The sequence below is a fragment of the Hippocampus comes genome, unplaced genomic scaffold, assembly GCF_001891065.2.
Source record: "Hippocampus comes isolate QL1 unplaced genomic scaffold, H_comes_QL1_v1.1 scaffold319, whole genome shotgun sequence".
In the NCBI taxonomy this organism is placed as follows: domain Eukaryota; kingdom Metazoa; phylum Chordata; class Actinopteri; order Syngnathiformes; family Syngnathidae; genus Hippocampus; species Hippocampus comes.
In genome coordinates, this window is record NW_017806090.1 from 438,218 (window position 1) to 462,870 (window position 24,653).

General features: G+C 42.1%; 4 protein-coding genes, 2 long non-coding RNA genes and 3 other non-coding genes across 12 annotated transcripts; 3 read left to right on the forward strand and 6 right to left on the reverse strand.

The window, feature by feature from the left end:
- Positions 1 to 398: 398 nt before the first annotated feature.
- On the reverse strand, positions 399 to 21,796 carry LOC109530898 (uncharacterized). Its single transcript, XR_002171087.1, has 3 exons — positions 21,786 to 21,796; positions 11,265 to 11,267; positions 399 to 485 (listed from the first exon to the last, which is right to left on the reverse strand). It is a non-coding gene; the product is annotated as an uncharacterized LOC109530898 (long non-coding RNA).
- Positions 3,436 to 3,507, reverse strand: trnaa-cgc (transfer RNA alanine (anticodon CGC)). The gene has a single exon. It is a non-coding gene; the product is annotated as a tRNA-Ala (tRNA).
- On the reverse strand, positions 3,538 to 8,737 carry rerglb (RERG/RAS-like b). Its single transcript, XM_019894848.1, has 5 exons — positions 8,670 to 8,737; positions 7,654 to 7,710; positions 7,085 to 7,158; positions 5,220 to 5,371; positions 3,538 to 4,021 (listed from the first exon to the last, which is right to left on the reverse strand). The coding sequence occupies exons 1-5, from the start codon at positions 8,719 to 8,721 to the stop codon at positions 3,733 to 3,735; spliced, it is 624 nt and encodes a 207-aa protein (XP_019750407.1). The 5' UTR covers positions 8,722 to 8,737; the 3' UTR covers positions 3,538 to 3,732.
- On the reverse strand, positions 4,211 to 4,282 carry trnaa-ugc (transfer RNA alanine (anticodon UGC)). The gene has a single exon. It is a non-coding gene; the product is annotated as a tRNA-Ala (tRNA).
- trnaa-cgc (transfer RNA alanine (anticodon CGC)) lies at positions 4,512 to 4,583 on the reverse strand. Its single transcript has one exon. It is a non-coding gene; the product is annotated as a tRNA-Ala (tRNA).
- LOC109530897 (uncharacterized) lies at positions 5,808 to 16,265 on the forward strand. The gene is made up of 4 exons (XR_002171086.1): positions 5,808 to 6,508; positions 12,200 to 12,351; positions 14,590 to 14,748; positions 16,117 to 16,265. It is a non-coding gene; the product is annotated as an uncharacterized LOC109530897 (long non-coding RNA).
- Positions 11,293 to 14,629, reverse strand: LOC109530891 (tripartite motif-containing protein 66-like). Its single transcript, XM_019894847.1, has 5 exons — positions 14,378 to 14,629; positions 13,707 to 13,812; positions 12,827 to 12,901; positions 12,597 to 12,749; positions 11,293 to 12,322 (listed from the first exon to the last, which is right to left on the reverse strand). The coding sequence occupies exons 1-5, from the start codon at positions 14,605 to 14,607 to the stop codon at positions 12,140 to 12,142; spliced, it is 747 nt and encodes a 248-aa protein (XP_019750406.1). The 5' UTR covers positions 14,608 to 14,629; the 3' UTR covers positions 11,293 to 12,139.
- Positions 16,868 to 18,608, forward strand: rpl27a (ribosomal protein L27a). The gene is made up of 5 exons (XM_019894855.1): positions 16,868 to 16,941; positions 17,524 to 17,587; positions 17,677 to 17,752; positions 18,181 to 18,355; positions 18,432 to 18,608. Exons 1-5 carry the CDS (start codon positions 16,939 to 16,941, stop codon positions 18,558 to 18,560), a joined length of 447 nt encoding a protein of 148 aa, XP_019750414.1. The 5' UTR covers positions 16,868 to 16,938; the 3' UTR covers positions 18,561 to 18,608.
- On the forward strand, positions 19,206 to 23,526 carry akip1 (A kinase (PRKA) interacting protein 1). Of its 4 annotated transcripts, none has more exons than XM_019894852.1 (5): positions 19,206 to 19,312; positions 19,995 to 20,167; positions 20,970 to 21,044; positions 21,120 to 21,239; positions 23,165 to 23,526. In XM_019894852.1, the coding sequence occupies exons 2-5, from the start codon at positions 20,012 to 20,014 to the stop codon at positions 23,261 to 23,263; spliced, it is 450 nt and encodes a 149-aa protein (XP_019750411.1). In that variant the 5' UTR covers positions 19,206 to 19,312; positions 19,995 to 20,011; the 3' UTR covers positions 23,264 to 23,526. The 4 variants fall into 4 exon arrangements, with proteins under 4 accessions (XP_019750411.1, XP_019750408.1, XP_019750412.1 ...); XM_019894849.1 differs by lacking the exon at positions 23,165 to 23,526 and adding an exon at positions 22,751 to 23,061; XM_019894850.1 differs by lacking the exons at positions 19,206 to 19,312; positions 23,165 to 23,526 and adding exons at positions 19,359 to 19,668; positions 22,751 to 23,061.
- Positions 23,527 to 24,653: the final 1,127 nt, after the last annotated feature.

A 24,653-nucleotide genomic window follows, 5' to 3' on the forward strand; every position in this document is an offset into this window, starting at 1 on the left:
CAAGGGTCATGGGGCATGCTGGAGCCTATCCCAGCTGTCTTCGAGCAGTAGGCAGGGGACACCCTAAACCAGTTGCCAGCCAATCGCAGGGAATACAGGGACGAACAACCATCCGCGCTGACACTCACACCTAGGGACAATTTCGAGTGTTCAATCAGCCTGCTATGCATGTTTTTGGAATGTGGGAGGAAACCGGAGTACCCGGAGAAAACCCACGCCGGGGGAGGCCGGAGCTGGAATTGAACCCGGTGCCTCTGCACTGTGAGGTCAACGCGCTAACCACTGGACCACCGGACCTCCCTCAAATTGTCATGTGTAATAAATAAGAAATGAGATTTTGCAATCATTTAGTTACCCTGTTTACACTCACTTGAACAATAATTGAACAAACTATGTTTGTGGTCTCAACTGTCATAGAACGGCCCTCCGAGGAAAGACGTAACTCCGAAGTGCCCCGAGACACAAAATGAGTTTGACACCACCGACTTCAAATATTTCAGAGAAGCCGTTTTTGTTACTCGCCAAAACAGAAAAGAAATAAGGAGAAGAACATACACCTTTCATACGTAAGTAGAACAAGTAAAAAGTCTTCAGGAAAATACTCAAGTGAAGTACAGATACCTGGAAAAAAAATCTACTAAAGTAGTTCGGTGCTTTTTAACTCCCCACTACTGCAAAGACGGCCCCAGCTTAACATGGCGGCCTATTCACAGACGCGGGGGTGCTATTAGGCTAATTGCGCTAAGAGCTGTCTGTGGCTGACATTAAAGGTGAGCTGAGGTTAGCGCGCTAATTGGCCGCCAGTGGAAATAGAAAAAGCTTTTGGCCATCTGGTCGTGTCCTCTGTCGGGGGGGAAAACAAAGGGCAAAGACAAATATAGAAGATGTTTAGTGAGCTCATCTCGAAGCAGCTGCCTGTCGTGCGTGTGTTGGGGGGAATACTATACTGTTGTTTTTGCCACACACTGAATCAATATCCACACACACACACACACACACACACACACACACACACACACACACACACACACACACACACTTCAATTCCTGATTTCAGGAATTAGTGAGTCCTCGATACCTTGAAATACGGCCGGCGTTGGACTGATAACGGTACTCACCCATCCAGACCGAATTTCATGTTGCGAAGTGAAACTGTCTTTGGGCGCTGAATTAGCCCGTAACGTAATTCTGCGATTCTTATGTGCAAGTGCAGAAAAGATGAGTCATCAAAATTTGCCACCATGCTCCGCTCACAAGTAATGGTGAAAACCCCAATGTTTTGCAAGTTGGCGTCATCCATCTGTCTAGTGTCCATGCTTCCAATTTTGTCACAATCCCAAGAATAATTCAAAATTTGGCTTTGTAAAATCCTTGGATAATGACCCTAAAATGGTCGTTTCAAACCAAAATGTCACATTTCTTTTGTCTTGTTTTTTGAGACTTTTTTATGCTTCTACTCATGATGGTTGTTTACCAAATTCCATGTTACTAAGCGAAACAGGCATCGGGGACCGAATTTTCCTAAAAAGCCATTTTGCAATGGACAGAAGAGGCCCTGCTACAATCTTGATTTGGCCGCATCCTTTTCGATGGAGATTCCCGTCTTATGGAAGTCATCCAATTTGTTGTCAGCGCTGCAGAGTTGTGAGATTGGCGCGACGGAGGATGTGCTCACCAGCTGTGAGATTAAGGGGAACTGATCGATGGCCCTCCTGATTGGCTGGCGCCACGTCCCGCCAACCATCTCGCTGAAGGGGAAGAAACATGAAGGGACTTAAATTAGAAACACAAGCAATGCATTACGGAGAAAGCAGGGGGAAGAGATGATAGTTTTGCATTAAATGTATGTTGTTTTGTTCTTAATCACGTCTTGGTTTGTGCACCAGTTTGTCCCTGAAATTACATGTCAATCAAACGTCATGTGGGCAGATCACTGATGTGTTTATCCGGGAGGAGATTTCTCAAAGGATTTAATGTTTTGGATAGAAAAGAAAATGTATAACAAAATGTATGACAAATCTAGGTCAGTTTAATAAATAATAAAATATATGTTTTATTTTTCTCAAATTAATATTGTTTGATTTTTATCAACCAAATTTTTAAATGTTATATATGAAAATTATAATGAATAAAATTAGCTATTTTTCCATAACATGAATCGTAAAAAAATCCAATGTTTTTAATTCTATTTTATCGATTTTTTTTTGTATTTTAACATTTTATTCAAAATTATCTTCCAGCAAATATTTTTTTTGAAATGTATTTTTAGTTTATATTAATTGTATTCAATGTTTTACATATGACTTACACTTTAATAAATAATCACAACTCGTGCAACTGTAAGTCAGTCCCATACCTGGAAAAATAATTATATTATTATTAGTTATTCGTCAAAAATGTTGACGTTTTATTTATTTATTTATTTATTTTTATCAGTTGTGAACGACAAATAAACACTGCTGTGTTTTAAAGCTAAATTCTACATGACTGATTTATATCATAAAATTTCCTACAAGTGGTATAAAAATAAAGTTGTAAACTGAAACAGCTCGCTAGTGAGTGTACCCACAAGTCTCCGCGACAGTTCACTTCGTCTCTCCTCGCTGCATTTAGACGGCTCACTCATCATCATGTACGAACTGTATGAGGTAAGAACAACGATGCTGCTGGACACTTTTCAATGTATAGGTCGACTTAAAGTGGTGTGAACAAAGCGTCAAAACAACGTTATGTTAGCTTCCGTGACTGTAGTGCCACCTACTTATATGTGTGACGTCATACGCCACGACAAAATCCGTTTCGATCCTAATTATTTTTCGTCTGTTTCCCCTCGTGTTATTCTGTTTGTGAAACAGCTTTAAAATTGAAACAAACAAGCCAGTTAAAAAAAAAAAAAAAAAGCTGCTTTTACGTCTTTTCTGTCATCTAGTGTCCAAACCGGTAGCCTACAGCTTGTATTGAGCTACAGTAAAGACCTTTTAACGTTCGTAAACAAGCGGACCAGAGTGCTTCTTGTCATATAAGGAGTCTGAGTGGACATTTTTCAATAATATTACACTTCTAGGTGGCAGAAGAGTAACTGACTACCGCCGATTTGAACTAAAACGACGACAAAAACTTTGTGTTTGGTGGGGAGGTGCATGCCGCCAGACGTTCTTCAAAACATTATTTGCATCTAGTTTACAAAATCAATCCAGAGCGACCTGTGGGTGAGGAGGATAGTTTGTGAGGATTTTGTAATAGTTGAACAGCCACAACTCGGGTTTGTGTAAAATATTAGCTTAGGCAGGGTGTCTTTTTAGGAAGTAATTTATTTTAATTTAAATACAACTCAAATGTCACTTTCAACCAAAGACCTCCACAAAGGATCGATAACAGTTGTCCATCTGTCCTGTGAAGCCACATTTTGATACTTTTTCCATCATAGGCTGCAAATGGAGATGCCGGGGATTGAACCCGGGACTTCATACATGCGAAGCATGCGCTCTACCACTGAGCTACATCCCCACTTCTTGCTGTGTAAGTTAAGTGACTCTCAGTACAGGCTACATTTTATTTACAGTAAAACCCGAGTGCAATTACAAACATTGTCAAGTGTTCTAAAACAGAAAATATAAAAAAGAATAATGTAATCATAGGATTAAGAGATATTCAGTTAAATGTAAAGGCACAGGTGCAATTTTCATCTTGTTTCATTTGGAAATGTCTCGAAACGTATCAGTGGTCCGTCGGTCACACCGACTTCCTTCTCTTTCCGAACACATTGTTGATCAGCTTGGCCATGGACTTGGACCCACTGTAGCGACGGCGGTCGGCGCGATACTTCAGGTGCTCCATCACCTGCCTGATTAGCTGCGTGAAAAGCCCGGCGATGTCTTGGTAGCTCTCGGCCGCTGACACTTCCTGGAAGGAGCAGCGGCTCTCCTGCGCCAGGCAGCGGCCTTCGTCCTCGTGTACCTGCCGGATGTGACACAGGTCCTGCTTGTTGCCCAGCAGACACACGGGGACACCCAGCGGCTGCCTGGAAAAAGAACAACACTGTCAGGACCAACGACAAACTCGGCAGTTGGTGATGACATTTGAAAGACAGATTTGTTGCTTCACGAAACACTTTCCCCGAAAAGGCCATCCGATATTTTTGGTTACCCTTTCAGTATTCAGAAGCAAACAGAACTTTGTTAATGTAATTGTTCATGATTTCAAAGGAAAATGGAGATGCTGGGGATTGAACCCAGGACCTCATACATGCAAAGCATGCGCTCTACCACTGAGCTACATCCCCACTGGCATAGTCATGTCACCCGACTCAAGATTACCCGTGTCTTGTGGGACAAATTCAGATTTTGAATTGAATGAAACGTGGTGTCCTTGTTGATTGTGATGGCAAAACGCAAAATCTGAAAATTTAAGATTGAGTGTTCTGCCATTACTATCAACAATGACACTAAGTTTCATTCAAGTTGAAATCTGGTTAAACCCCACTGGGTGAATTTGGCACTGATGGGGGAAAATGGAGATGCTGGGGATTGAACCCAGGACCTCATACATGCGAAGCATGCGCTCTACCACTGAGCTACATCCCCACTTGTGTGCCTGTTGATACCCTTTAACACCACATCAACTTTGTAACGCAGCTGGATTTCAAATGTCAGAGTCATTGACACAAAAAGCATGCATTGAGCCCCCACTGCTGGTTTATCGCTGTTAGGACTAATTTTCTATTAGACAGGGCTATGGCCCGCATCTCGAGACCTTTCAGCGAGAGTACAAAAACAGCTAAGAGGTACGTTTTAAGGATAGGCTCCGAAAGAAAGTCAACACATCAAGCCTCAGTAGGCCCGGGCATGGAAGCATTGGCATTCCAACCAGCTATTCCGGCATGAGGATCTGTGCGCAGCTTCAAAGGAAGTAGGACGGTGCTTTCTTAATGTTCTCTAAAGCTTTGAAGCACGTGCTGTTATCGTCTTCAAACCTTTCCTCCATATTTCTGTAGGAAACCATTTGTCAATGATGATCGGACACAAGATGATTGCACTAATCTCTATTCATGTTTGATCCAGCGTCTTCAAAACTTTTAAGATGTTTGTCCAAAAACGCCATTGATTTGTCAGGGGGATCCGAAGGACTTTGAAGGAGAATGCAACCATTTTAGATTGAGTTGAGATGAAAGAAAAATCAGATGAGTTATGAGTTAGAGGGTGGCGGACAGGGCTTCTGACCCTTTGCATTGGTCCTGCTGGCGGGCCTCACGGATCTGCCGCAGGATGTTCTTGGCGTCGAGGAAGGAGGTGCGGTCGCTGATGTTGTAGACCACCACAAAGCCGTCTGCCCACGCCACCGGTTCCTCCAGTACACACTTGGCCTCCGAGCGCTGACAACAAACAACACAAAATGGATAGAAGTGCTGAGCCCATTTGAACTTCTTTGCTCACCAAAACAGAAGCGCCTAGAGAAATATATAAAAACCTTAGATGCATTAACTACCGTATTTTCCGCACTATAAGGCGCTTCGGAATATAAGGAGCACTTTCAATGAATGGCCAATTTTAAAACTGTTTTCATACATAGGGTGCACCGCATTATAAGGCAAAGAGAATAGAAGCTACAATAGTGGCTGCAGTTGCATTATGCATCCACTAGATAGAGCTACGCTAAAGGGAATACAATACAATACAGCTTCATTTATATCGAGCTTTCACAACCGCTGCAGCTGTAACAAAGCGCTTTACAGATCATTTCAAATACTTGGGCCAAGAAATCAGAATATTGATCCATATATGAGGCGCACCGTCGGCTTATGAGAAAATTGAATACTTTTGGGTGTGCCTTATAGTGCGGAAAATACGGTCATCTTAGCAGCTCTGCGTAGTAACAAAAGACAATTTTTTCCGTTATATGGAGACGTCGTTCACAACAATTACGATTCAAATACACTTGGACACGAATTCGCTTCAACAATCTCATGTGGGTGTGGATTTTTTTTTTTTTTTAAGATCCCGCTTTATCATGACATAAATCGTAATATATTGCCACCACTGTTTAATATTAATCTTAATAAGATTTGCTTTCCTCATCCTCAATAAAAAGGCAACTGCACGAGGGTCCGCAGTTGTTTCCAACACTGTTTGTGTAACCTTCAGGGTGATATTCAGGAAGGTCCCGTCCTTGAACCAACAAAACTGTGAAATTTACTGACTTCACGGCGTCTTTGTGCTCCAACGGATGGGACAATGTTCTCAGAGCCTGGGGCCATTCCAATAACACTTTTTGTGTGTGTGTGTGTGCGTGTGTGTGTGTGTCTTCTCTTTAAAGAGGCAGCACATGGCCTTGGGATACTCGCATGGATCGCTTCGGATTCACTGTTGATGACGTTTTGGCTGGATAAGGTCAATACCAGGTCTGCTTATGTGAAACGCAGCGAAAAGGATTTCCATCCAGGCTGGATGAATTTTAGAATATGTTTCAATCCCCTCAGTGGAAAACAACCTGGGTCTCGTCCACTTGGCAGGTTTTTTTTTTTTTTTTTTTTACCCAATTTCAAGAAATATGTACTGGTTGAGGTTTGGCGTCTCACTCCAGAAAATCAAGTGGTGGCATATTCAATTTCATTTTGTGTTTCACGTTGGAAAATGAGTAAGTTACCGTCGCTAAGTCCAGTCTCGGCAGAAGGGTGCACGGTTTGCCTTTTGAAGACATATACAGTATGTGCATCATCGCCATCTAGTGGGCCCTCATGCATATTCTTCTTCTCCTTTCGGCTTGTCCCTTTTCAGGGGTGACGCCAGGAAATCAGGTTAAACAAAGACGCTCAGATAACATAGCATATGAAACAGAGAGCAACAAACAAAGATGCTAAGCTAACATAGCACACAGATGGCGGCGCAAAAACTCAAACCAAAGCAACGTTGGAGACGGAAGGCTGCGCGGTATGTCTTGGAGGTCACGCCATGAAGTCAGGCAAAACATTGATTCGAACATTCATCCATTCGTTATCTGAAACGGCTTTAAATTAGCATACAAAACCGGAGAGTCACAAACAAAGATGCTAAGTAAGTGTTAAAGACGGATGGCAAACGCGTGGTACCTGTGAACAGGGATCAAACACCTCCAGGTTCAGATGCCTGCCATCGATGGACAGCCTTTTTCGATACAGAGAATCTGCGGTGACAGAAACAGACGGAACGCTCTTTCATACATGTTCAGGGTATATCAGTGCAATCCCTAGATACAGTCAAATCAAATATGGCAGAACTTGCACAAATCTGCATTGAGAACATACCGAATCGCACGCAAGCGCAGTACGAGCAGACTCAAGTTTAAAAAAAAAAAAAACAAGAAACAAAACAAAGTGATGCATACCTTTCAGTCCTACAAAGTAGACCGCGAAGAAATTGTCCCATATTGTTTTTATTTCACCAATCCCCACACTATGTGCGCACATATGTTTGTTTTTTCTGCTGGCAGTGCATGATTTTTCAGTGGTTAACTTTCTGCAAATATGACACTTACAGAATATACAAACTTTGCTGGAGTTGCTCCTTGAGAAAATGTTTTTCAGCTCGTGCCAGAAATGGCTCGGCGTTACGGCCTTAAAATAAAACAACCTCTTCTGCTCTTCGCGAAGAGAAAAAGCAAATGTCAGCGTCAACTCACTGGTGTCGGACGCATATTCTCCAATGAAGCGTCTGGTCAGGAAGCGCACGAGTACAGCTGGACAAAGGAGACGTAGAGAAACGTCAGCGCAGCCGTTATGCCGGGGAGATTTTCAAGTGGGGGCGGGTGGATTTAAGGGGGGTGGGGAATGAACGTCAAGACGGTGCCAACGGTCGCTGCGAGCGTGCGGGTGAAAGCCAAGCCTCACATGAAAGAGGCGACTGGAAGGCCTGTCAGCTTTTTCTGCTTGTGGGCCAACTTTGCGGCTTTGCACAGCATCGCTTTCAATTAGCAGCTCAAGTGCTGAGCGATGTTCGTGCTCCTCTGCGGACACAACGTTAGGCACACCTGCAGCGTCCAAAGGGCCGTTCATTTATTCATCCCTTCATTACTCTCGTCATTTTTGCACCGCAACATGGTGAGAACCGTTCCCAATTATTTTGACCCACTCATGATATTGAGTGTGGTAACCAATTATTATTTTCATTTCAATACATTTTTCACAAAAGAAATCAAATATAAAGTAGACGATGATAAACCATAGGCTCTTGCATGCCCGCAATCCTCGCGAGGATAAGCACTTCAGATAAAGGATGGATGGATGACCATAAACAAAAGCAAAATTGGTACTTTTCAAATTAATATTCCATCATAATCATAAAAAAATAATTCACTTGTGGTCAATTTTTAATGAACATAAAATAATGAAAACATTTCAACAAAATTTAAATTGTAAATCCTAGAAACACTGAAAAAATAAACAAGCATTATCAGCATACAATAATTATTCTAAGATGCTGTAAATTTTTTTTTTGTAATAACCAAATGAAAAATCGTTTACCCAATATACTTGTAATGAATTTGACAACAATCATCAGCAGAGGAAAAAGTTTACAGTTGGAAGATAGTAAACGGGATACATTGCCATCCTTTTACGAATATGCATTTCTGGTTTCTAAAGTGTTTTACTTTAAATAGTAACTGTACATGAAACCCTTCTCAACACAGAAGCTTACCTGATTTTCCAGCTCCTGGACTTCCCAGCAGGGCCAACTTGATGTCGTTCATGTTTGCTCTTCTGCGTTGGTTTGATTTCTTTTAACTATGGCATGTCTCAAAACAGGAGGGAGTCGAGAGGAGGGAAATCAAGCGCTCTCCTCCCTTCCTTGGCGTTTCTTTAATTCTCTCTCTCTCTCTCTCTCTCTCTCTCTCTCTCTCTCTCTCTCTCTCTCACGGTTCAAAGTTGGAGGATTCACTGTGCAAAAGATATTGTGAGGTCACGGTCATCGTTTTTTGGAACTTTAATTGTTTTTCTTTCGGCGAGTGAATGGCCTTTTGGTTGGCCTCAACATTCCCGAAAACTCACCAATTTTGGCAGGCATTCGTATTTTGGTGAAAAGGCATTTTCCAAAAAAAAAAAAAATGAAAATAAAAAAGATTTCTCATTGCACACACTAGAACATATACAGTATGTGCATCGTCGCCATCTAGTGGGCCTTCATGCATATTATAGCCTTTTAAATTGTTTTTTGCAAATGAGAAGACAATGACCCACATTTCATTTTTGTCTTTCTAAGCTCCCATTTTTTTTTTCTCAACAGAACTTGGAATTTCACATACAGTATGGACATCAAGTCTTTCTTCCTCCAGCTTATGACTTCCTACTTGCTCCAGACTTCATCAAAGTCACGTCCAAGCAAAGTCCGTTTTATTGATCGCCACGTCAGGCTTTTGTCGTAAAAGTTAGTTGGGAGCATCCGTCACATTACCCAGACACGCATTGGACGAGAAATCCCAACGGGTGGCACGAGCAGCCTATAAATCCCCCCCCACAAGCCTTTACATTTTACATGCACTGAGCGTCGACCAATAGAATTCTTGTTCCTGTGACTAAAAACACATTTTTCTTTCTGGCTGACCTCCATTCCCGGTACTTTGGACTCTTTTCCAAGTTTTCTTTTATTGGTGCAAGGTTACAGTTTGATCCCTTTCAAATGATTCCAACCAGGATCCAAACAGTACAGGAATATCATTGATGAAAATCAAGCTCATGGTTTTGTGTTTGCGGCGATTGCGTTGCCCACGCTTTCTGGCTATTCCATGTAAACAATCATGTTCCACATTAGTCCGAGCATCAGGAATTCCGTCAGTCAATTACGGGCTCAATCAAGCAAACCTCATTCGCCTTTTTTGGATGATCTCTCTCGTTCCCGTGTTGACTTTATCGAATGCTTCAACGGGATTTGCATACCCGAGTCAAAAAAATGGAATGAAAATGTCCCGACTTGTTTACGGAGTGATGTTCTCTTCATTCAGCAGTGTTTAGAGATCACTTATACGCTTGCATGAGGCCAGCTAATTAAGCCCAGAGAGTTCTTTGGTCAAAATGAGGGCCACACTGAAAAGTGAAAGGTTGAAAAAAAAAATGTGTAATCCGATTCCATATTATTATATTTTCTGTGTTTTGTGGGGTGGGTTGTAATCTTAGCAAAATCGTCATTTTCCAGATAAAAAGCACCATAATTTTTAATGTGAGAATTAATTTATTTTCCAAAAAAAAGTCAAAACACTGAAACTCAAGAGAATAAAGTTGTATAGTTTTGAGCTTACAAGAAAATCGGACACTTTCGGGATGAAGTCTAAACAATTTCCAGAAAAACTCTTTTCAAGCGATCGCGATCTTAAAAGTCATACGTTCGAAGAGTATTATTTTTCAAGATATCGTCCCTAGGTTTTGAGAAATTCTTTCAATTTTCAACTTAAAAAAATGCATGTTATCAACATGATTTTCTGCATTTTTTCGAACAAAAAGAAGTTATATATTTTCAAGACCCCAAAAAAAGTCTTATTTTCCAGAAAGAGTCATCATGAATAAAGTTGGACATTTTTCCCTAAAAAGTAATCAAGCACACACCGGGAAAAAAAATCCTGCAAACAACACATTGGCAGAGTGGTTACATCACGCGTGCAGCCAGGAATCTGACTGGCACGTTTTTTGTGTTTATTCTGCTCAAAAGGGTTAATCTGCCACGTGTGACCTCCAGAGCAGAACAAAAATATTCCGTATATGTGTTCAAAAATCAACTCTTTATCCCCAAATTTGGGCACGCGGGGGAATTGGTTTTCTTTTATTTCTGCATTTTTATTATCCTTGTTATAGCGCAAGTCTCCAATTATGATTTTTTTTTTCTTAGCTGGCAGACAGACAGATGCGGCGTCCAAGTTAAACATCCCCCATTTATCCCTCCTCTTAACGCCGCTTCTCAGGGAGGAAATGAGCAGGAGTGACCCTGAATGACACGCGAAGGAGGAAGAGTGAACCTCCTCTTCCTCTTCATCATCTTCCTCATTCAGCGGCCACACTCGTTCTTTTGAAGTCCGAACAGAAAACATTCCAGGTCCGGAAGAAATGGGATGGAGCTGTTTACCGGATGGAATAAAAGCAAGTTGAGGCACTCGAGATAAAAACAAAAAAAGAATTTTATGCTCTTCAAATGTATCTGAACATGATCCAACAGACCCTTAAAAGCCCCGCACGCGCTTCCCCTCCTTCGTGTTCTTCTTCTCTGATCTGAGGGCCAGCGTTTACAGATTTTGTCTTATCAGAACACTTTCTCCACCGGAATGGCTTTTCATGGCTCTTTTTTTGTGACAAATGATCTTACGTCCAAGTAAATTGTTTGAAAAGCGACCAAAGGGAGGAAAGAAAATTAAGCGGTTGAAAGAAAAACTGGAAAAGCAACGTTTGGGACCATTTTAGTTTGCCAGGTTGCGATGCATTATAATATTTTGTGCTTTGGCACAGTCGTGCGTGTGTTTCTATTTTACATTTTTGGAAAATTACAAAAATGTTATGTTCTGGCAAATTAAAGTACAATACAGTGTGCTAAGATATTTAAGTTACAATGTTATGATTTGATACATAGCAAATTGACAGTATCATACCTTATGCTATAAGTAGGTTTTATGCGATCAGAGAGTTTAGAAAAGAAACACACAAAATAATGATACTCAATATATCGTTTTAAAGAACTTATTTACTGGCAGGGGACTTTTGCTCAAACTATTGCCACCTTGGTTCAACAGCTGCAAAACAAGTCCAAACACTTCGTTACCAGCTACGCCAAGAAGCCTACTGCTCGTTTTTGGAATGCTATGTGACGCCAAAGTAAAATATGATACGAAACATTACAATAACATAGCATACAGTTAACAGAGAAATATGCTAAAATGTTACAACACATTTTAAATGAATGATGACACGATACAGTACAATAAATCGCTAATTGAACGTATATGCTAACCTGCGCTACGATAAAGACATACGGTGCTTACTTACAGTACATTACTCAACATATTTTACATTCTGTTATGCTACACGACGCTAAGACGCATTGTGCTAACTTACAATATGCTACGATAGGATTAATCAAGATGCTTTATGATAACTGCATAAGACGCGTACGATATAGTAGTGCTTATTACTTTACGAGTCATGTCTCTTCCTCCTTCCTCCTCCCTCCTCTTCCTCACGGCGCCACCGCAGGCGAGCTCGCTCCATCCTGTCCTGGTTGGCCGACGGGAAGGTCCTGTCGGGGAAAATCTCCCTCAGTTTGCTCAGGAAAAACACCTCCAGGTTCCGACCGGCCCGGGCCACCTCCGAGTCGGGCTGCGGGCAAGCCGGAGCAGAACAGCGAGGTCAGAGAGCCTGTTTCATTTATGTGACTTCAACATCACACCGCTAATGAGGCCCTAATTACTTGACTTTTGAAGCACTCGCGCTCGAGGACTCTAATGAGAGCTGATATGTGTCCTGAAAGTCCCTTCCAATACATGTGATCCTGCAATGCGGTATGCTATGATGTGCTAAAATGATGTGTGGGACTTCCTCTCCATCATAAACGCCACAATTCAAGAATTCGGCTTTGCGAATACGGACTTACATAGTTAAAGGTAGCACAGTTCTTGAGCATGAGCAGGACGTCGTGGACAAAGAGTTCTGGCATGAAGTAGTGCAGGGTGTTAGTCTTGTCCAGCTTCCTGCGGATCAGCGACAGGTCCACGGGCCTCTTAATGACCTGGTAGTAGTTCCTCGCCTGAAGCACAGCCAACAGACCACTTCAATGTCAAGGAAAAATGTGAGACGGTGCTGGAAGAGTTCAAGGTTACCGACCAGGCGACTGACGGGCTCATGGAAAGGAGCGCTTAGCGGGTGAACGTACAGCAGTAATGTCAACTTCTCACATCTCTGTCGAGAGGAAAAAAAAGAGCGCAACACAACTTTTAGAAGTGGAATAAGTTGCAGTAAAATACAGTGAGGGTGATACAATACCGAACGCGACTATACATTATGATCAATTACAATCCAACGTTACGCTTTGGTACATTTTGACGAATTACGATAAGATAGCTAGCTTACAGTAAAGATACATTGCGCTGCTAATTATTTTGAACATGTATAATTTGCGACAAGAAAAAGTGTTTATGACCATTAAAACTGTTGCAGGACGTCTAACAAACGTCTCTGTGACCGTTGGTGGCCTTCAATGAACCCTGATGAAGAATCGACATTCACTGTTATGGTTCTGTTCCGTTGGTGACCAACAGGTGTCATGTCCTGCGGCCACCACTGGGCGGCATTAGGAGGTGTGGGATCCGACCGTTGACTGTTATGGTTCTGTTCCGTTTGTGACCAACAAGTGGCATCGGAGGGCTCCTCCTCCAGCGTCGCACCTGTTGGTCATCATGTTATAAGCTTGTTCGGTGAAAAGGACTGCCACACCGACCACTCCGCATCGGATTGTTGTTTTACTGTCCAGGTATTTTTGTTGGTTGTTCCTTTGGTTTATCGGGGTCTTTCAGGACTTTGTTTTTCTTAATACATTTGGTTCAGTACACTTCTCCTGTCTCCCTGCTTTTTGGTGCTCTATCCATCACGCACAATCATGACAATTCACTATATTCACAAACACTGGCCACTCAATGGGATACGGGCTTATACATTATAAGTGAAATTCAATATGTTATATTTGAAGATGGTACGCAATTGTCACCCTCTGGTCACGGTGAGACAGAGCATAGGGAACGTTGACTCCCTCGCGGCGGAAGTTCTCAGCTGGGTCGTGGTCAGTCCTGCACAGTGTACATGTCCAGTCACCCCTAGAGGACAGCAGGGCCTCACTTTAGAATACTGGCGCGTTTGCATTTTAGAAATTCTCATTAGAAATACAGTAGTAGCTGTCTAATTCCAGGTCAAGATGTAAAATTCTTATTGAACTGCTTTAGGGCTTTCTCTACTCAGGTTACCATCTTGCAATAAATTAGCATCCCAACTGTTAGCATTTTAATGATTCTGAGATGTACTAGCAATCAATGGTAGTCTTGCTACAGTATTTATGTGAGCTCTGCACATGTATTACAAGTAGTCCCTGACCTAAGGACAAGATCCAAAGTCCTTATTGCTCTGCCTTGGCATAGCCTACCAACTGTTTGAATGATATCAGTTTTTATGAAAAATAACACCCAATTACAGGGAAAGCCAGCATAGCCTACCAACTGTTTGCATTTGATCCGTTTTTTATGAAAAATAACACCCAATTACAGGGAAAGCTGTAAAATCATTGTCTATCTGGTTTTTGTTGCTATCTTGCTGTATGTTAGCGTAGCAAATTAGCATGTAGGGATTTTATCGGTTCTGAATGAGAAATAGTAGCCAACTACGCACGTTGGGAAGGTAAGCAGTGAAGGAAGGTGACAGGCCAAGTGGTAAACTTTGGGACAAAGATCACAGCACAACAGATCTCCTCCGTTCAGACACACGGCGCAGAAGTCTTCGCTCTCCGTGTCCTTGCTCTCGCCTCCGCCGTTTTGGAACGCCTCCTGTGTTGAAGGTGGCTCGACACATTTTGATTCTTGTATCTGATCTTCTGGCTCTAGATCAAGCACCATGATCATCTCCCGGTCCGGATCCAAGTAGAAAGTATCCGGGTCAGCCTTCCCGGAATGAACAAGGATGTATGCTGCGTTCGGATTTGGAGAGTCGTCAGGTTGAAGTGGTTCCACACAGGATGTTGTTGTGCTGTCATCCTGCCAGAGGTGGGAGTTTGTCACATATGTGCAAGTCAGAAGTAAGCCTTAAGTATTAAGTCCCGCCGCAAACCGAACAATGCGACCGAACGTGAATGAACTATCGAGCAGTGTGACGGATTCTGCAACTAGCTTTCTGCAACATATTCCCTCATGTGCAAGTCAGAAGTAAGCCTTTAAGTATTAAGTCCCGCCACAAACCGAACAATGCGACCGAACGTGACTGAACTATCGAGCAGTGTGCCGGATTCTGCAACTAGCTTTCTGCAACATATTCCCTAACAATCTTCAACAGGCAACACTTGTAGTAGTTCCAAGTCATAATTGGCATTAAGTCTGTCTCGAGTCAAGTCATGTGACTCGAGTCCCCCACCTCTGTCTCTCGGATCTCCATAATGTCAAATGCATTTGAATTGACTTCCTCCTGAAAAGAAAATCACCATCAACAATCTTTTCCTGGCATGAATCATCGTTATGCTTGTTATGCTTCATTTTTGCACCCGCCAAGGACAATCCGAGCATTCCTCAGAGAACTCGGCTCGCTTTTGGCACGGCAGTCGCATCAGGGAAACAAGCGGCTGCAAGTTCAGGCGCTCCAGTCTCACAACAGCTTTAGTGGAATCATGCAGAACCCACTGGACGTCCGGCTGGATCCTGATTGGACAGCCAGAAAAAGTGATTAGAATTTAGCAACTGTTTCCCTGAAACATCTTCTGGAGAATTCCCTTGTACAAAATCTCAATTTTAATGTTTGTTTCGCTACATTATAGAAATACGTAAGACATTCACCACACCGACATGTACTCAATTCTAACCTTCCCCTAATACAAAAAAATGCAGATCAAAAATGTGTTATAAGCCCACAAAGCTTTCTTTGACAACGTGGGGCAGAGGGCCTCTCTGGCCTGCCCCTTGCAGAGAATGAAATTGCTGTTCTGCGTTAACTTGAAAAGACAACGCTTACCACATCAACATGTGCCCAACATTCCCTTTTTTTTTTTTTATTACCTTATTTTGTTTAGCAAAGTCTTCGTGAAAATTTGTTTTTCACTGGACGGAGAAGCTCCATCAGTTTGTCGCCCTCTTTCCATACTGATTACCGGGCAGAAGCAAAAACAGGACTTAATATCATTGGATACTGTACATTAAAAACAATCTAATTAAGCTGAATATCTACTCACAAACAACCTTACCTGATTAGAATCGTGACAGACCGTGGACTGGTTTACCAGACTGGAGAAAAGGTGACAATGAGAGTACAGCAATGTCTGAAATTTATGTCATGGGGGAAAAAATACAGAAGGATTTGATTGGACGAAAGGTGAAATCCCCGCAAGCAAAAGTCTCCTGCTAATGATGCCTTCACTATTTCTCCAGGGCATTCCGTGCTCACAAACAACAGCCGCCGTGAGTGTACATTTACTGCTTCAAAATCCCGATGGACTGTTGTGACGCCAGCGGGTGCAGGTTCGGACACTCTAGTCTCACAACAGAGAGAGAGAGAGAGAGATATTTCCATCCATCCATCCATTTTCTGATCCGCTTTATCCTCACAAGGGTCGCGGAGGGTGCTCGAGCCTATCCCAGCTGTGTTCGGTCAGTAGGCGGGCTACACCCTGAAGTGGTTGCCTGCCACACATAGACAAACAATCATTCACACTCACAATCACACCAAGGGACAATTTAGAGTGTTCCATTAATCCGTCATGCATGTTTTTGGAATGTGGGAGGAAACTGGAGTACCCGGAGAAAACCCACGCAGGCACGGGGAGAGCATGCAAACTCCACACAGGAAGGCCGGAACCGGAATCGAACCCTACACCTCTGTACTGTGAGGTGGACGTGCTAACCAGTCGACCACTGGTCTGCCTAATAATAAAATAAATAAGAAAAAAAAATAATTTCTGCATGCCTTTCAGGGCTTTCACGGCACAAACAATTATGGCAGTTAAATACACAAGAGTTCAAGAAAACATTTTAAAAATATCTTTAAGTAACAAAGTAAAATTTGAGAAATAACTCAAAAAAATAACAGATTAAAAAAAAAAGGTTTCTCTTAATTTGTGTTGTCGTTTTTATGTGATATTTTCCAAACCGGCCGCTGTGGGTCGCTGTAGTTTATTTGTCGTCGAGTGCCAAATCTCACAGGAAACCGCGTGGTTTGGCAAATCCCGTTCCTCTCTCGATCAACCTCCAAAGATGGTAGGTGCTATCGTGAATGTTCTGTCTGGGAAATCCACATTAATCCATGTCCATCCTTTTCTTGAATCACTTACATGTGCCATTCGATGAATGCAAACAACACACGAATCTTGCCTTTTGTATTCGCGATGACTTATTATTGTGTGTTTCATGGTCCGGTATGTTAACACTTCACTGTGAGAGCTAGTCGGCCCTCTACGGCCGAACGCATAACTGCTAAATGAACTCACACTTTATTGGTATGTTCCATGTATGAAGCATTTAATTGTAAATGGTGTAGCGGAATAACAGTCACGGCCAGTGAAATAAACGCTAGTATTTCATGCTGGCTGAATGGAGTGTCTGTGTTAGCATTAGCCATTTAGCATACTTGGTGGTGGGAGAACTACTACTCAATATTCGGTTGTCGCTGTATTCGTGAACTTATGTGTATCGTTGAACATTTACACCTGCAAACGGCCTTGCTGACTGTACACTTAATTGTGATGTTAAGCTTCCCAAGTTGTCGGCAAGTTAATGAAATGTTAAATGATCATGATAGAGCGAGCGTGTTGATGTAAATTTCTTCTGATCTTTTAACAGCCGACTAAGAAGTCCAAGACCAGGAAGCTCCGTGGACATGTGAGCCACGGACACGGTCGTATTGGTAAGAACTACGCTCATTCATCTTGTGTTAATGTAAAAATTTGACAGGGTTGGAAGGACTTGACCCGCTTTTGTGATGTTCTTCCACAGGCAAGCACAGAAAGCATCCCGGAGGTCGTGGTAATGCTGGTGGCATGCATCACCACAGGATCAACTTCGATAAATAGTGAGTAAGCGATGTGATGGGGTGTCACCCATCGGTGACCTGCAAAAATGACTGAAAACTGGTGATTTAAAGACAAGTGGACATGCACTTTAATTCAGGAAGTTTATTCTAATCTGCTTTCGTTGTGTCAGGTAAGATAATGTCAACACAAATAAAGGATATCTAATCTAATCTAATATAAATTGTACATGTTGGAGTTATCAGTGCTGTTGTCCACTGTTTTATCGTCACATACATAGACCGCCCTACATTTGGACAATTTAATGCAAATTCATGGAACACTAAGTGCAATTTTTAAACACTGGCATACATTAGTGTGTAATGAAGCCATAAATCACACAAAAGTACATTCGTGTGTGAGGCTGTAGCATCAGAAACCTGTCAAAACCTGTCATTGTGTCTTAATTAATGACTGTGGTCGTTCTCAGCCACCCTGGGTACTTCGGCAAGGTGGGCATGAGACATTACCACCTGAAGAGGAACACCACCCACTGCCCCACCATCAACTTGGACAGGCTGTGGACACTGGTGAGCGAGCAGACCAGGCTCAACTACAGCAAAAAGCCCGACGGCCCGGCGCCCATTATCGACGCCGTGCGCCACGTAAGTCTCACCTCAGACTATTTATAAAGTTTTAATATCAATTGAGGATTTTAAAACTTTTTTTTTTAATCCCAAGGGTTACTACAAAATTTTGGGCAAAGGCAAGCTGCCCAAACAGCCGGTCATCGTCAAGGCCAAGTTCTTCAGCCGACGGGCCGAGGAGAAGATCAAGTCCGTGGGAGGAGCTTGTGTGCTGATGGCGTAAACACCTTGTCAGCGTTTTGAAAAAAAATAAAATTGTACAAATACACAAGTGATTGGTGACTTTACTTTTTCACGACCACCTCAAATTGGATTTACTTATACATTCTCAAAATTGACTTTTGATGTTTAAAAATGCATAGATCTTGAATCCCAGTGTTGTTCAATTGTGGCAAAAATGTATGTCTTTTTTTTTTTTTTTTGTGTAGCCGGTGAGTTTGATTTTGGTAGTTTGCATTTTTTGCTGTGAGCAGTCATCACATTTGTATTATTGGAATCTAAAAAGATACATTTCTGATTTCGGCACAATTGAAGGGACTAATCCAATTTTAACAACAAAATTAAAATGCAATATCGGGGTGTAATTTGTAAAAGGGGGACCAAAAATGCGGCCAAATGAGAAATAAGATTTGACTAATATTCATCATACTGACAGTGTTTTATACATTTCTGCTGTTAACTCTATTGCAATAAAAAATTACATATTTCGTGCTGACTTCGTGTACATCCTTAACACAGTGATAGTAATAACATAGTTGAGCAAACCAGAGTAATGAATTAACGAAGGGCATAAAATTGCCCCATCCAATATGGCGCACAAGTTGATCTCCGGTTGCTGAGGCAATGTGACTTCCGTGTTTTCATTTCCGGAAGGCGTGCCTTAAAAAGCGAGGGTTTCGCTTCTCCCTCGTTCTGTTCTGTTGTGTGGTGCGGAAAGTGTCATTTGTGAGGCTCAACGTGACGAGTCAAAGCAAGGTATTCTCTGGTCCAATAGTATGACACATACTGACGTTTGAAGTCACTCAAATCGCCCGATTTTATACGTGACCGCCCTTCGCTAATCGCATTATCTCGCGCGAGACTTCCTGACGCCGCGCTAAAGTGGCGCTGTAATGACATAATTTCTGCATACAAACTTACTAAGCTTGGGCGAAAGCCCCGCAGTTTAGTTTATTTGTCAAACAAATGAAAATTACCGAGACAAGGTTTACGTGGGGAAAAAGGACACGGCTAACTATCACTCCAAGCTAACAATCTCTGCATGTTGAGTTTTGGACAAGAACGAACTAATTGTTCAATTTGAGAGTCGACATTTTTGTGGTCTTTTTCTGGTGAGTGAAACCATGAAACCTACACAGAAAATCCATGTGAATCGCCACATGAACATTTTATACGTAACAGTTTTTTATGTACTTAAAAAATATATAATTTTTAAACTACTGCTGTAACCTCAATAACCCTTTTTGTTATCATTAAACGATTATCTTTTCTTGATTTAAACAAATTATTGCGCTCTTAATTCGCTCCAATTGAGTGAGTAAGTCCTCAATTTTTTTTTCACTTAATATGGTTACAAAAGAAAAAAAAATCGCTCCTCTTCTTATCATGTCACGAAACAAAAGTGATTATATAAATGAGTGCCGTTTCCTCCTCACAGGTGAGCCTGTTTTTCTCATGGCAACGCTAGCCAGTCTTGAACATTCTCTGCGACAGTCTGCCCGACGCGGACGAGAGGTTCTGGAGCGGGCCTCCAGGCGGAAGGTGGACTGGGGCGAGCTGCCGCACACTTACACTCCTGTGGCAGATGAAGACAGGGCCGTATACAGCAAAGTGAGGCCTGCTGACAGTGACAGACATTTACACGACAGTGTTTCTGGGGCACAGCTACTTGCGAATTGATGTCTTGCCCAAAAAACTTATGCTCTATTACAAAGGGCTATTATAAAGGCCCTTCACAACCCATAAAAATGCAAATGACTACTTTCCCCTCAGCCATTTTATTACCGGCTTCTGCTGCTGTTTGCCATCAAGCCGTCTGGTTATCAGCTGTGGCCGAACGCTAGCTACTCCTCCAAGAACAGCCCCTAAGGAGGAGCGGTGTGTCTGGGCGCTGCCTTACAGAAAAGGCATGAACATGTGCAGATAGGTGTGAATCATTACCATTTTTCTGGTAATATTTCATGTTCTATAGAATGCCTATTTGTGAGTTTGCAAGGGTTCACTGGAGTAGTAAACTGGCTGACAAGTGCAAGACACTGTATCAGTTTACATCTTTACTCGGTGCTCCCTTTTTGTAACACAGCAGTTACAGAAGGTGCAAATGATCACAAAAATTGGGTTGATAGCGGCTCTTGCTGAGAGTCTGGGAACATAACCGAAAGTACAAACTTACCCCCCCCCCGTCCCCCCGCCCTCGCAAAAAAAAACAAAACAAAAACTGCAATATATGATGGCAAATCTGTTTGTTAGCATGTGAAGCTGACTTAGCGGTCTCCATCTCCACTCAATGTTCCTTGTCAAGCAGCACAAACAAATGTTGAACTCAACTACACCACACGTGTCGCACAAGACCCAAATCAAAGTAGTTTGTTCTCAAAAAGTTATCTCAAATGCATGTATTTGTCATTTTCAGAAAACAATGGAGGAACTTCAGGAGGCCTTTTCCACCATCACTGAGTTCATGGCGGAGACTCACATTCATTGCAAAGTCTGTCACCTAATCATCCCCACACTCTCCAAAATTGGTCTTCATCAGGCTCAATTGTGTATATGTGTATTGCAGAGGTTCTACGACTCTGTAGGATGCTCTCAAGGTTCCAACATCGAGAAGAAACATGTGCCTCGCTACCATAAACACATCGGGGCAACCAAGATTGAGTCCTCATCTCAACTCAGGCAACATGTGAGTACAGCATAGTTTAGCATAACACCGGTACCGTGGCATCTTTTGAAGCATTCAAATGAAATGCGATGCTTCCCACCATCTGTCTTTTAACAAACAAGCAATAAATCTGTATTACAATTACATTAGATATATTATCCATAAATGTTTTGGTCTTATAGGTTGGCCTTACACTAAAATAAAGGCACATTAGCAATGAATTAATATTAAAGACCAGTTTATCTACTTCGATTACAGTTGTGAACTCATGGATCACTTTGACTTGCAGTTTGTTAAGTGTTCACTGCAACAACTTCACGATATTCTGCCAAACCAATGTAGCGTAAAAATAAATCACAGATAACAAAATGCAAACAAATGTATGGGTTCATCTTTTCACCAATTCATGTTTCATGAAACAATGGAATGTAAATGTTTTAATTTAGAGCCACTTTTGGTTCAGGCAGGGCCACCCCAAAGTGCTTAATATCGGACCCTGGACACATTTTTTTTTTCCCCAAAATGCTGTGCTATGAAAAAACATCTCAATTATGATCACAAATTTACATTGTTTATGAGTTGCCGGTTTTAAAGCATCTATAGGGACAAATAAGGTCACTAGAGAGTAGTTTTACAATTTATTCACATAGAAAGTTGATTTTTTAAGCAAAATGGGAAAAAAATGATGAATAGTGAAAGCTACTGAATTAGTTTTTACTCAACAGCGCAACAAATGCAGAACACAATATTGAGCTACAAAAAAAAAATCCCTCAGGAAACATGAATGTTTTAAAATGTCAACATGATTTGTGAGTTATGAGCCTATATGCCTGTTAAACATAATTGCTACTTGTCAATGTGAATGATTGAAAGATGATGCATTTAATTCCTGCTTTGGTCCTGTGGAAGCAAGGCAAGTTGGTAGCTGCTAAACTCCCATTGTTTATATGGGCATGCATTTTTTTCATGCTTTCCACATTATCACTTGGGTGGGAGTTCATGACTGGAAATTTATGACTGGCAACTTCATTAATATCATATAATAATTGCTGTTGTTTATCCTTATTGGGTTTTCCTTCCTTTGTGCACGCTAACAGCCATCAGGCTTGGTACAGTGTGAGTGTCATTGAAAATGATGTGAAGGCTCTTTGAATGTGACCTGAGGCGTTTGATTCTCAATTTTGCTAGCCAATGTGTATTCATGGCACAAAAGTCCACATTTACATCCACAAACAGCGATGCAAAACCGCTTACTTGGAGACATGGACTCGTTCCAATGATTCAACAGGATTGTTGTGTTGACCGTTTTTGTGGACACATCTTGGCATACGGCTTTATTTACAGTTGTCCACATCGCTTTGAGGAGACCGCCAAGCAAACGACGGTGAGGAACTTCTCTTGTCAAAATTGCGTCATCTTTGGAAGATAGTCATAGATGACCGTCAAATGCGCGTTTAGCTGCATGTTCGGTCATACTTTACGAAATACCAAGAACCTCTATCATCATCTCAACTTTCTCCCCTGGTCTGAAGGGCCGGAGTCAAGGTCAAGGTCCACCGGACGACTTCTACATGGAGGTGGCTCCCGGATTGTACACCATCAGCGCCAGCCGGCCTGGCTCACAGCAACAAACCCAGATGATCGACCTTGATCCTGGGGATACTGTCAGCGTCACGTTTAACCTCTGAACCAAAACAATCCTGCGTGTATATATGATTATATCAGCCTCAATTTTTATTTTCTTATGTCAAAGTACTATTTTTTTGGTTGCCTCCATGTTTCTATCAACGTAAAACAAAACATCATGAACTCACAATAAAGTTTTTTAATTTAAAAAAAGTTATCTTGTTGTGTTTGTTGGGAGTGACAATCATGAGTGACATCATCGATGTTTAAACGAGGTCGCTCCGAAAATTATACACACATATTTGCTCTTCTCTCCGTAGAAACATGAAGCCAGTGGAACCGAGAGCTGTGATAGAAAGAAGCAGGCAGTGGCCGGTACAGAGAGCTGTGATTGGGCGAAGAAACGGGAAGTTAGTTGAACCCAGAGCTGCAATTGGAAGAAGCAGGAAGAATGTGGAACTGAAAACCGATTGGTCAAGAAAGCAGGAAGCGAGCACAACCGAGAGTTATTGGATTAATTAGCTGGAACCTTGAGCTGTGATTGAACAAAGCGGGAAGTGAGTAGAACCAAAGGCAGCGAGTGAACGTAAAATCACGAAGCAAGTGGAACTGAAAGCTTTGATTAGTAGGAAGTAGAAAGAGGGCAACCGAGAACTGTTATTGGATTGAGGGTGGAACCAAGAGCTGTGATTGCCCGAAGAAGCAGGGAGCGAATGGAAAGGAGCTGTGGTTGGATATGGAAAGCAAGACTTGACTTGAAATGATCGTTGTGATTGAGGTCGAAGCAATGAGTGGCGGTAACAGAGCTGTGATTGGATGAAAAAGCAGAAAAGCTGAGAGCCCCATCCTCCTCAGTGATGCCTAGACTGTATTCTAATAAATCGAAAATGAATCTTTTATTGTTAGGTATAGATCTGTTTCTCAGAAAACCAAATTGTGTCGCTTATAATGGAGGGTCAAACCAACTCTTAACCCGTCGGCACTCGCATGTAAACAATGCGCTCAACAGTCACTGACATGGTAGTGATATCCAAATGCTTTGTGGCTTTTCAGTTGGAACCGCATAGGCCAGGAACATTGTCTAAATGAAGGGGATAGAAGTCAGTGTAGGCACAAAATCTTCAGGCTTCTGGTAGAATGCAAAAACATCAGAAAAAAAAGCCCACAAGAACATATGACTTCATTTGGAATCATATTAATGATGGAAAAACTTATTTATTTTGGTCTCATGTGTCATAAAAAAGGGTGTTTAGATTTTTAACATCCACTACAGCTACATATTTACAGAATAATTGTTAGATCGTCATGTTAACAAAATAATTCCACTTAATTCTAATCATTCCATTGATGGTTGTCAGACTGCATTGCCCACATTGCTCTTCTCCAACTCGGCCTTGTTTTCAACATGGATGCCCGGCTAGCCTACTCGCGGGTCGCCAAACGACATTCGAGCGGGCCATCGTTCGCGGGGGGGATAAACCCCACACGAGACGTTTCCGCGTCGGGGTACAACCGTCCCACGCGTGTTCGACCTCTGGGGTGTCGTTTATGGGGCTATGGAATTGACGAAAGGTTTCGGGACAATACGAAGAACGACGCGGAATGGCGACTGTCAGGGGCCCAGGAACGTGTATGAGAATTTTATTTCCGCCCTCCATGCGAAGGAACAGGGATAGAAGTTGTTGACGCATTGTGTACTGAATAAGTTGTGGCTGGCGCCGCCATATTGGATGTGGTATAGACTGAGCCTGTTATTAATTTGTTTGGAAGACTGGCCCTTTTAAAGGCAGTAATCTGATTTAAGTTCCC

Bases quoted from the DNA above. Each gene is read 5' to 3' on its own strand.
- LOC109530891 (XM_019894847.1), bottom strand. From the start codon at position 14,607: ATGATCATGGTGCTTGATCTAGAGCCAGAAGATCAGATACAAGAATCA. The intron at 13,813-14,377 runs GTGCGTAGTTGG...GCTGTCCTCTAG, and splicing joins TCACTGCTTACCTTCCCAAC to GGGTGACTGGACATGTACAC. The intron at 12,902-13,706 runs GTGACAATTGCG...TCCTCTCGACAG, and splicing joins TGTCTCACCGTGACCAGAGG to AGATGTGAGAAGTTGACATT.
- akip1 (XM_019894849.1), top strand. From the start codon at position 20,012: ATGGCAACGCTAGCCAGTCTTGAACATTCTCTGCGACAGTCTGCCCGA. The intron at 21,045-21,119 runs GTCTGTCACCTA...TGTGTATTGCAG, and splicing joins AGACTCACATTCATTGCAAA to AGGTTCTACGACTCTGTAGG. The intron at 21,240-22,750 runs GTGAGTACAGCA...CCTGGTCTGAAG, and splicing joins CATCTCAACTCAGGCAACAT to GGCCGGAGTCAAGGTCAAGG.
- rpl27a (XM_019894855.1), top strand. The intron at 17,588-17,676 runs GTAAGAACTACG...GTTCTTCCACAG, and splicing joins CCACGGACACGGTCGTATTG to GCAAGCACAGAAAGCATCCC. The intron at 17,753-18,180 runs GTGAGTAAGCGA...GGTCGTTCTCAG, and splicing joins AGGATCAACTTCGATAAATA to CCACCCTGGGTACTTCGGCA.
- rerglb (XM_019894848.1), bottom strand. From the start codon at position 8,721: ATGAACGACATCAAGTTGGCCCTGCTGGGAAGTCCAGGAGCTGGAAAA. The intron at 7,711-8,669 runs GTAAGCTTCTGT...TCCTTTGTCCAG, and splicing joins TCCAGGAGCTGGAAAATCAG to CTGTACTCGTGCGCTTCCTG. The intron at 5,372-7,084 runs GTACCACGCGTT...GTTTGTTGTCAG, and splicing joins TGTTTGATCCCTGTTCACAG to CGCTCGGAGGCCAAGTGTGT.